At 32.5% G+C, this 12,404-nt stretch overlaps 1 protein-coding gene across 5 annotated transcripts; it reads left to right on the top strand.

The window, feature by feature from the left end:
* The first annotated feature begins 6,787 nt into the window (after positions 1-6,787).
* LOC101264793 (amino acid transporter AVT1J-like) lies at positions 6,788-11,196 on the top strand. Of its 5 annotated transcripts, none has more exons than XM_010319221.4 (4): positions 6,788-7,067; positions 8,776-9,374; positions 10,233-10,744; positions 10,880-11,196. In XM_010319221.4, the coding sequence occupies exons 1-4, from the start codon at positions 6,923-6,925 to the stop codon at positions 10,995-10,997; spliced, it is 1,374 nt and encodes a 457-aa protein (XP_010317523.2). In that variant the 5' UTR covers positions 6,788-6,922; the 3' UTR covers positions 10,998-11,196. The 5 variants fall into 5 exon arrangements, with proteins under 5 accessions (XP_010317523.2, XP_010317522.2, XP_004234295.2 ...); XM_010319220.4 differs by having other exon boundaries at positions 10,233-10,707; XM_004234247.5 differs by having other exon boundaries at positions 10,233-10,703.
* The last annotated feature ends 1,208 nt before the right edge of the window (positions 11,197-12,404 follow it).

The following is a 12,404-nucleotide window of genomic DNA, read 5'->3' on the forward strand; positions in this document are numbered from 1 at the left end:
TCCGTATAGATCTCACACTTAACCCCATATAAATAGTGTCTGCATTGCTTTAATGCAAACACCACCGCAGCCAATTCCAAATCATGGGTCGGATAGTTACGTTCATGCACCTTTAGTTGCCTTGAAGCATAAGCAATCACACTCTTCTCTTGCATTAGTACTGCACCCAAACCAGAATAGGATGCATCACAATAAACAATGAAGTTCTTACCCTCTACTGGCAAGGTAAGGATAGGTGCGGTAGTCAACAAAGTCTTGAGCTTCTGAAAGCTTTCCTCACATTCGTCCGACCATACAAATGGAACATTCTGCTTAGTCAAGTTCGTCAATTGGGAAGAAATAGAAGAGAATCCCTTGACAAATCGGCGGTAGTAGCTAGCTAACCCAACAAAGCTCCTTATTTCTGACACGTTAGTGGGTCTTACCCAATTCTTCACCGTCTCAACCTTAGAAGGATCCACCATCACTCCTTCCTTAGAAACCACGTGCCCCAAGAAGGATACTGCATCTAGCCAAAACTCACACTTAGAGAACTTGGCATAAAGCTTTTTCTCCCTCAACATTTCCAATACCATTCTCAAATGCTCTTCATGTTCCTTCTTGCTCTTTGAGTATACCAATATATCATCAATAAATACGATCACGAAGAGGTCTAAATATGGCTTAAAAATCCCGTTCATCAAGCTCATGAACGCAGCAGGGGCATTCGTAAGACCAAAAGACATCACTACAAATTCGTAATGCCCATACCTCGTTCGAAAAGCAGTCTTTGGCACATCCGTTGCCCGTATTTTCAATTGATGATAACCGGATCTCAAGTCAATCTTAGAGAAGACACAAACACCTTGTAACTGATCGAACAAGTCATCAATGCGGGGAAGAGGATACTTTTTCTTTATGGTTACCTTGTTTAGTTGTCTGTAGTCTATACACATTCGAAAACTCCCATCCTTCTTCTTCACAAACAAAACCGGAGCACCCCAAGGAGATGCACTTGGTCTAATAAAGCCTTTGTTTAACAACTCTTGAAGTTGGGCTTTTAACTCTCTTAACTCCGCGGGAGCCATTCTGTAAGGGGGTATAAAAATGGGGCGATTACCCGGTTCAAGGTCAATACAGAAATCAATATCCCTATCTGGTGGCATACCAGGAAGATCTGCAGGGAACACATCTAGAAACTTACGGACCACCGAAACCGACTCAATCGAAGGTACTTGGGTAGTGTCGTCCTTGAGATGTGCCAATAAAGCTAAACACCCTTTACTAACCATTTTCTTAGCACGAAGAAAGGAGATGATACACACCGGATTGAAAGTGTAGTCACCCTCCCAAACTAACGGATTTGTCCCAGGTTTGGCTAACGTCACCATTTTAGCAATACAATCCAAGATCGCAAATTGCCGAGAAAGCCAAGTCATACCCAGAATTACATCAAAATCATCCATTTCCCAGATAACCAAATCTACATAAGTGTTGCTCCCCACAAATTTCACCAAACAAGACCTATATACCTTTTCAACTACCACGGACTCACCCACCGGAGTAGAAACACGAATAGGTGTAAATGCGTAAGCTAGCAAAGAAAAACTCAAAAGATCACGAGTAAGAAGACAACAAGAAACATATCAAAAGACACAAAGATTTAACGTGGTTTGGTCAATCGACCTACATCCACAAAGAAGATGATCAATCCACTATAAATATGAGAGTACAAAATACAGAGAGAAACAACCTCAACTAATTCACTCAGAATACATGGGAGGTTCACACAAGTGATAACGTATCTAGCTTGTGATCCACAAATTTTCCCCCTAACCCAAACTCTCAAATCCCTTAAGACTACATTGTGAATACTGTTTAAGTTAGAAGGAACATGTCTTTATTTATAGAGTCCTAAACCTTTTCCTACCAAAGAAAGGATTAATCAATCCAAAACCTTTTTTAAAAGGAAAACCTATTTATGGTAAGAAATCAGGGCAAATAAAATCCTAAAAATCTCCCACTTGGCCTGAATTTCTGACAAAACAAATTTGTCCACCTTCTTCACTTAATCTTCGACAACTTGTTTCTCCTCTCTATAATCTCCTTTGAAAAATTTATGTCTCAACACAGAGAACCTCCCTGAAATAATTTCTCCAACAAAATCTTCATTACTGTCAAAAAGGTTGCGGCTAGAACTACACCCGCCAAAATGAACATCTCCTTCTAACCTGGATCAATCATCGATTATCGAACCATTAAACTCGACTCCATCATTGAATCTGGCTCTGATACCACTTGTTAGGATCGAAAGTAACTAGGTGTAAATGCGAAAGCTTGCAAAGCAAACCTTGATAGATCACGAGTAAGAACACAACAAGAAATATATCAAAAGACACAAAGATTTAACGTGGTTCGGTCAATCGACCTACATCCACAAAGGAGATGAGCAATCCACTATAAATATGAGAGTACAAAATACAGAGAGAAAAAACCTCAACCAATTCACTCAAAATACATGGGAGGTTCACACAAGTGATAACGTATTAAACTTGTGATCCACATATTCTCCCCTAACCCAAACTCTCAAAGCCCTTAAGACTATATTGTGAGTACTGATTAAATTAGAAGGAACATGTCTCTATTTATAGAGTCCTAAACCTTTTTCTATCAGTAAAAGGATTAATCAATCCAAAATCTTTTCTTAAAATAAAAACCTATTTATGGTAAGAAATCAGGGCAATTAAGATCCAACAAATCTCCCCCTTGGCCTGAATTTATGACAAAACAAATTTGCCCACCTTCTTCACTTAATTTTCAACAACTTGTTTCTCCTCTCCATAATCTCCTTTACAAAATTTATGTCTCAACACAGAGAACCTCTTTGAAATAATTTCTCTAACAAAATCTTCAATACTGTCAAAAAGGTTGTGGCTAGAACTACTCCCGCCAAGATGAACACCTCTTTCTAACCTGGTTTAATTATCGATTATCAAACCACTGAACCTAACTCTATCATTGAATCTAGCTCTGATACCACTTTTTAGGACCGAAAATAAGTAGGTGTAAATGCGGAAGCTAGCAAAGCAAACCTCGAAAGATCACGAGTAAGAAGACAACGAGAAATATATCAAAAGACACAAAGATTTAATGTGTTTCGGTCAATCAACCTACATCCACAAAGGAGATGAGCAGTCCACTATAAATATGAGAGTACAAAATACAGAGAGAAACAACCTCAAACAATTCACTCAGAATATATGGGAGGTTCACACAAGTGATAACGTATCAAACTTGTGATCCACAAATTCTCCCCCTAACCCAAACTCTCAAATCCCTTAAGACTACATTGTGAATATTGATTAAGTTAGAAGGAACATATCTCTATTTATAGAGTCTTAAACCTTTTCGTATCAGAAAAAGGATTAATCAATCCAAAACCTTTTCTCAAAAGGAACACCTATTTATGGTAAGAAATCAGGGCAAATAAAATCCAATAAAGAATGCTATGCTACAAATAAAAGAGAAAACATGAAGTGTATCTATAAGAAGCGTATGGCAGCTCTTTAACACAATACTATTATATTGCGAACTCAAATTACTACTCTTATTTCACATATGATATAAGAAAAATTTAGTAGTCACTAGCTACTCTTGAAAAACAAACTCTTATTTGATAGATTAAAGAAAAGAGTTAGCTAGTCTTATAGGATTATTCCATTACGTGGACATTTTATTACTCTCATTTCTCAATTTTTTTTCTAGAGTCAACATTATTACTTGATAGATTTCTTATGTTCATTTTTTTCAGGATTGATTAGATGAAAAATATTTTTAACATTATCAATTGCATCTTAACCAATATAAATATTCATGAAGAAGAAACTTCGAGAAAGTATAAGATCATATGACAGACATCTAGAATTCATGAAAAAGAAACTTCGAGAAAGTATAATATCATATGACATCTAGAACTCAATCTAGTAATAGAATTTGCTAAATTAAAGTATCAGCTTTTATGCAAGAACAACAGCTAAAAATAAATGCAACATCAACATCACAGGCCCTTATCAATAAATAATACATAATAGCGAAAAATTCAGTTCTCAAAAGAAAACGGCCAAAAAGTTTAAAGCTTCTTAAGAAAATGTGGAATGGTACCTTATGTTAGGACCGAAAATAAGTGGGTGTAAATGCGGAAGCTAGCAAAGAAAACCTCGAAAGACCACAAGTAAGAAGACAACGAGAAATATACCAAAAGACACAAAGATTTAACGTGGTTCGATCAATTGACCTACGTCCACAAAGGAGATGAGCAATCCACTATAAATATGAGAGTACAAAATACAGAGGGAAACAACCTCAACCAATTCACTCGGAATACATGAGGTTCACATAAGTGATAACATGTCAAACTTGTGACCCATAAATTCTCCTTATAACCAAAATTCTCAAAGCCCTTAAGACTACATTGTGAATGTTGATTAAGTTAGAAGGAACATGTCTCTATTTATAGAGTTCTAAACGTTTTCCTACTAGAAAAAGGATTAGTCAATCCAAAAGATTTTCCTAAAAAGAAAACATATTTATGTTAAGAAATTTAGGACAAATAAAACCTAACAAATCTTTCCCTTGGCCTGAATTTCTGACAAAATAAATTTGTCCACCTTCTTTACTTCATCTTCAAAACCTTGCTTCTCCTCTCCATAATATCCTTTGCAAAATATATGTCTAAACACAGATAACCTCTCTGAAACAATTTCTCCAACAAAATCTTCATTACTGTCAAAAAGGTTGCAATTAGAACAACACCTGTCAAGATGAACATCTCCTTCAAACCTGGATCAATCATCGATTATCGAACCACTAAACCTGAATCTATCGTTGAATCTGGTTCTGATACCACTTGTTGGGATCGAAAATCAGCAGGTGTAAATGCGGAATATAGCAAAGCAAACCTCGAAAGATCATGAGTAAGAAGACAATGATAAATATATCAAAAGACACAAAGATTTAACGTGGTTCGGTCAATCGACCTACGTTCACAAAGGAGATGAGCAGTTCACTATAAATATGAGAGTACAAAATACAGAGAGAAACAACCTCAACCAATTCACACGGAATACATGAGAGGTTCACACAAGTGATAACGTATCAAACTTGTAACCCATAAATTCTCCTCCTAACCAAAACTCTGAAAGCCCTTAAGACTACTTTATAATTTAGTACAAATATAGGGTCTATGGAAAAGTCAGTGGGTTCGTCTGAACTCCCATCGTCTACTATAGCTTCTCCTCTGTTATTGACACCTCCTTGTCGTCAGATTTCAAGTTACGATATTGATTTTATGGTGTCGATCCTTTTTCACCAGAACGGGAGGCGGCGATGGGGTTTATTGGTACAACAGAGAGGATGAAGAAGAGAGAGGTGGTTTTGTTTATTGGTACGACAGAGAGGGTGGAAAGTGAGGCGGTTCCTAGTGGCTCGTCGGGGTCACCGGTGGTGTGTCGGCTTAGGGTTACTGATGGAGTCCCAAATTTTGCTTAATAAATTTAGAAATTATTATGTTTATATATTATTTAATAAAATTTTGTTTAATAATTTTCAAAAAATTAAATAAGAAATATAATTATAACATGTTATTACATTATGCGACATGGATTTGATATGTCATCTATTAAAAAGTGAATGTGCTACACACATTATAATAGGGATTTAAAAATATCAATTTGATTGAATTTAAGGAGTTAGTTGATAAATGGTTAAGTAGAAGAGTTTACAATGAAAATTCAAATAAGTATAAGAGTCCACCAGATAATTTCGCCAAAATTCAAATAATTTTTTTTTTCAATTAAAAGTTTTTTATTAGCTTCTCTTAAAATTATCAAATGACTTTTTCATAGTTTATCACTGTCTAGTGGTAATAAAAAAAGAAAAGAAAAGATATCATAATTTATAGACCTAAAAAACAAAACCTCTCATTTATATTATATTATTATATATACTATCATAGAAGATAAATAGATTATATTGGTAGCGATAATAAAAAAAATTGCTACCCCTAACGTTGATAGAGTTGTCCAATTGCGTAAAAGCAGGGATTACCGCCGATATGGTTGCCACGTTTAAGAGCATGTGGGGACCTTCTGAAAAATCGAATCCACGACGTCTATAACGTTAGCGTCTGCCCATACTTGGTACTATTATATTCTGCAGCATCATACAAAAATACAAGCCAGACGTGGTAGTACTATTTTTTTTCTTTTTCCTGCTTGGTCGACGGTGACATATTTGATCTCTATGTAAATGGTAAATATTCCATGGCTTTTATGGAACAATTTATAGAATGTTTGAGATGATTTAGTATCTTTTATACATACGTGAATGCGAATTACAATTTAAAACTGAGTTTCTTAAAGAATTATAATTGAATTGAGTACATATTGTTAAATCCCAATTCGAATTGAATGTAGAGCCCTACCATGTCTACGATGAGATTATGTAAGTATGGACAAAACTTATAACTTAATTCATATAATCGATTTAGCCATGGAAATTTTTATTACTTTTTATATTTAATCTATTTATCCAGTTTTTATATGACGTGATTATTTTTTTTTATTTTTTTTCTTTTAATCATGTGATCTTATGTCAAATATATGGAATGTTATTCAAAGTTCAATCTTAATTTTTAACACTTCAAATGAAAATAGAAATTAAAAATTTATTGAGAAACAAGACTGCTTTGGCTTTTGTTCTTTTGAATTGACATGTTAAGTACACGTAAGTTAGGACGCATTGTCATATCTTATCACATAAAGAGTCAATTCTGGTTGCTTTTCACCCACAAGAAGTGTGCTAACTCTCCACTACTTCTTTTTCTTATTCTTGTATTTATTGATTTGATTTTTGAACAAATATTGGAAGAAGAGTTGATTTAATTATGGAGGAGGGCTCCTCAAATATAAGAGTGCGTTTACTAGACAATTGTTATAACAATAACAATGATGGCAGAATTGAAGATAATACTATTTCAGGACCAACCTCTTTTTCAAGAACTTGTTTCAATGGACTCAATGCTTTGTCAGGTTTTACTCTTACTACTTTCTATCTTTTCTTCTATTTAAGTATAGGCCGAACTAGCTCATTCATCCCTGCGTCAATCAATTCACCTAATTTTGATTAAAATTCTTTATTTACATCAAAGAAGTTATTAAATATGTATTCGTGTGACATTATTTCTTTTTTGTCAGTCTAAAAAAGAATGTCACATTTATTTATATGATAAATTTTTAAAGGTATAAATTATTTTTTACTTTGGTAGGTCGTCCCACTTAATTTTAAAGATAGAAATCTTATACATTTATAAGGAGAGATAAAAATGAGTTTATTTTTTTTAAGGACAATTTGATAAACATTTTAAAGTTTTCATTATTTCTTAAATTTCATGCCCGATAAAATATTGCCACATAAAATGATACAAAGGGAATATTAATTTAAGACTCAATAAATTTGAAAAAAATTAATTCTCGAACCCATAAATCTTTTCTTTACTCTTCCTTTCAAATAGTTACGCTTCTACTCTCGTAAATCTTTTTATTTGTGGTTACTTTTCAACAAATGATTTTAAAGTTTTTTTTTTTAAGAATATAATAGTTTAATTGTAATATTTATTTTTTGTTTAATGAGATCAATAGACTTTTCTTTTAGAAATTTAAATTTCAGACAAAAACAATTGGGATAGAGATTATTACGTAAACCTATATAAACCTTTCATTTTATTTAATTATCTGGTTCAACTACCAAAACTAAATTTTTATCATTTTAGCCTTATTTATATTTTGCTATATAATCTGTTTTTATTGAATACTTATTCTCAGAGGCAACCAATAGACAATATTATAGATATTTATGGTTGATTATAGAGTACTAAAGGTAAAAGTATATGTTAAAGGATTATAGGTAATATGTTGGGTGGGTGGGGGTGGGGATAGGTAATATATTGATTGTTGAGGCTAAAATAATGTCTAAGTTGTTCATTTCAACCTTGCAGCTGTGGGTTCGAACCTTGGTGATTGCACTATATTGACATTTTTTTATTTTGCAATTATGTAGACTTTTATTAAGTAAAACAGATAAAATACCCTGCCATGGCCTTATTTTTGTAAAAAAAATGTCTTTCTCTACACGTTTTTGTTATTTGAGTGATTAGCCTTTCGCATGTTCAGGTGATCTTGGAACAATTCTTATACTCACATTGTTTCAGTTTGTCAATTTATTTAGCTTTTTACAAAAATGGTACTCTTTAGTCCCAATATTATTTATTATATAAATAATTTATCAAATAATTACGTAAAACTGTTATTTTAATTATTAATTCACATATATAAGAAAAATTCAACAATAACTGTATTTAAAATTTGTAGAGGGAAATATACTAGACTTTTTTTCTTCATAAGTTCATGTGACAGATTATGCCAAATATGGGTTGTGTCATATAGCACACTCCTAATCATATCTGCTGTCTCTGTGCCTTTTTGTTTGTTTGTTGTTTTGTTTTTAAGTAGACCTATATATACCTTATTTGACAATTACAAAAGATAAATTTATGTTTTCAAGGTTTCGATCCAATTGGCTGATTTAGACACGTCTTAGTATAATATTGGCAGATTATGCCAAATGTGTTCTCTAAATTAATAAAAATTTTATACCTAAGCATTTTTGTTTTTTTTTTCTTTCTAAAGTGACAAGTAAAAGAAAATAAGATAGTAACTATTAGATGCTTTTTTTGGTCAGGAGTTGGTATACTTTCAGTACCTTACGCATTAGCATCAGGAGGATGGTTAAGCTTAATTTTTTTCTTGATTATCGCTATCTCAACGTATTACACTTCCTTATTAATTCAAAGATGCATGGACATTGATCCAACCATAAGAAATTACCCTGACATTGGCGAACGCGCCTTTGGAACTATGGGAAGAACGCTTGTCTCCACGACGATGAACATTGAACTTTATATGGTTGTAACAGGTTTCTTGATTTTAGAAGGAGATAACTTGCAAAACTTATCTGGACAACTTCAAATATTTGGACTTGATGGAAAGCAATGTTTTGTGATTATTATAAGTCTTATTATTCTGCCTACAGTTTGGTTTAACAATATGAGCATCCTTTCTTATATATCTGCAAGTGGAGTACTGGCATCTATTCTGTTACTTGCATCCATTTTATGGGCTGCTTTATTTGATGGCATTGGATTTCAAACAAGTCAAACTCACTTTATAAATTGGAAAGGGATGCCAACTGCTATTAGCCTATATGCCTTCTGTTATTGTGCTCATCCAGTTTTCCCAACCTTATATACTTCCATGATAAATCCAAAAAAATTCTCTAAGGTATATAACATCACATTTTCCTATTTTTAGTATAATTTGACATGTTACAACATATCGTCTGTTTTGCTTATTATAATTTTACAAGTTATAACATATATAGTTTAACTTTTAGCATGTTGTTAATTATTTACCATGTTACTAAATTTACTACAACTATAGAAATTATCTCTTTTGTTTAAACCTACGTGGCCCTAGCCAATTTGATGACATTGAAATTTGTGATCTACAATATTACTATTTCTTTGATTATAAATTATTTCATTAAGAGTTAAATTGTTTTTAATTATAAAAATTAATATTCTTTTAAACGGATTAAAAAGTAAAATATTCTATATAAATTGAGACTAATGTTGCAATTTATAATTATCTTTTTAGGTGACTTTGATAGTCTAAAATATTATGCTTCTAGGAAATTAAATTCTTTTTGGGATGACTTATAATTGCAATTAAAATGCTATATATTTATTTATTTGTTTAAGAAAAACTAAATCTTTCCACAATTAGGTCATAATGTATGTATCGAACATAAACTTTGTTATTTTTTGTCTTTTATATGGCGAGTAAGTAGTCATCTGGACCAAATTACTTGTTCATTTTTTTTAGTTTTTCCTAATTATTATTTATTTTGACGAATCAAGAAAGGATAACTACTTTTTACCCTCAATTAATTACTTTAAAAAAGATAAACTTTTTGAAATTTTTAAGGTTTTAATTTCATATAATTTATAATTAATACAAGTAAAATGGTAATTCATTATGTCAATAATTATTTTATGTCAATTCACAAGTGACAGTTAATTAGGGGGACAGAAGGAATACCTACTAATTAATTTTGTTGCTAAAAATCATTATTTGCAGGTGATGTTTGTGTGCTTTCTACTTTGCACCATCAGCTATGCATCAATGGCCATAGTTGGATATCTGATGTTTGTTCCAAGTGTACTGTCCCAAATAACCTTAAACCTCCCCATCAATAAAATCAGCTCAAAAGTTGCAATTTACACCACATTAGTCAATCCAATTGCAAAGTATAGCTTGATGATAAAACCACTAGAAAATAGTATGGAAAATCAACTTCCAATTCATTACAAAACAAGGGTATGCAGCCTACTTATAAGAACAATTTTAGTAATCAGTACTGTCATTGTAGCATTAGCTATCCCCTTTTTTGGATATCTCATGTCACTTGTTGGAGCATTTTTGAGTGTCACAGCTTCCATTGTACTACCATGTTTGTGCTTCTTGAAGATCTCTGGGATTTATCAAAGACTAGGATTTGAGCAAGTATTTATAGTGGGGATTGTGATAATGGGCATAGCCATTATGCTTGTAGGTACTTACACTTCTGTCTTACAAATTATCAGTCATTTGTAAGTGAAATATTTCACATACTTACTTTTCTAATGGATTTGATTTTTATATCGATGTCCTAATAACTATTCTCTTCCTTTTAATTTGTACTTTTTACTTTCCGTTTTGAAAATAATGTTTTTCTTTCTTTGTAGGCAATGTTCGGACTCCCTACATACACAAGTGTATGCGGTCATCCAAATAGTACAGACTGATTTAGTCAAAGTATCTTACCAAGAGACTTGTGATTTAACAAAAAATGAATTAATCTAGAGAGAAATTTAAATTTTATTTCTTTATATGAGTAAAATTTAATGAAGAAAAAACAAATAAATGTTGTAATCACAATTCGAGAGAGATTCCAGGGTTACATCTTTGTTTCACAATCATTTAAGTCATTTGATTTCATCAACTAGTTTATTTATCTAGTTGTTGATTTACAGGGTTAATAACAAGATTATCATCTTCCAAACCTACAATTGACTATATAGATTGAGCTAACACCCTACATCATTGGGCGGAATTATGGTAAACCATCCTGAATGCATTTATATTTGTTAGGAAAGTCATAATTGTATAGTGATAAGAAAATATACTCTTTCTTATAATAGGTCTTATTTTACATACTATACATACTTAACATTAATAAACAGTCCTTCCTAGAATAGAACTCTAACCCTAACTATACATATTTGTTTTCTATTTTATCATTAAACTAATAGAGAATATTATTTAAAAAATCTTACGTACCTTTAGCATAGTATCAAGAACCACCGGTTAGTATTTTTTTTCCGGTGCTCTCTGCTTTCTCTACACAATTACCTTGCTACTGTCTTGTGTTCCTCTTTTCTGTTTGTTTCTTTGTACAAGTATCCTGTAACTTATTTTTCTTCCGCAGTTGTACTTTGCTTACTCAATAAATTCACAATCATCTTCACACGATTTGCTCTCCACAAAACTGGATGGTTCCAATTTTTCACTATGCAAATATCACTTTGGAATTTTTGTTCATGGAAAGGTCCTTTTTGGATGGTTTGATGGTTCTGCTCTTCCACTGACAACTGCAAAAGAGTTGGATATGTACCCGGAAATTGAATAATGCAGATGTAATCACTTGGATCCTAAATTAGGTACATGTTGATATAGATATGGCACTTGGACCATTTAGTTTTGATCTAGAGATGTGAGGATTAAAATTGATGTTACATAGGGGTAATTGTGTTGTTCAATAGTGCTAAACATTCATGGGTAGGCTAGGTCATCTTCAATAACACTAATCTATTTTCAATCTCATAACATCGGTTCATAGAATCTCATTTTAGTCTCATATATTTGCATAACTAAACAACCCAATACCTTACACTATTCTCTCATTCGAGCATAATCAAGGCAAATATATCCGACTCATAATCTTTTTCAAGCAAACTAAAGATATCAAATCTAAATTACAAGTATAAAACTAATTATGCACTCAGATCTATCTCTTTCGAGCATCAATCAGACATCGAAAATAGGATTCAATTTGCAACCTTAACCCATCAGTTAACCTCCAGCTAGCCCAACACTTTGGGGTTTTATCCACTCATAGCAATAGAGCAAAACACAAATCCACTACATTACATCAATACTCAATCACATATTGCACCCCTACACTTTGGTGTTCTAGCCGCCCATCACAAA

Source organism: Solanum lycopersicum, chromosome 3, assembly GCF_036512215.1.
Source record: "Solanum lycopersicum chromosome 3, SLM_r2.1".
NCBI lineage: Eukaryota > Viridiplantae > Streptophyta > Magnoliopsida > Solanales > Solanaceae > Solanum > Solanum lycopersicum.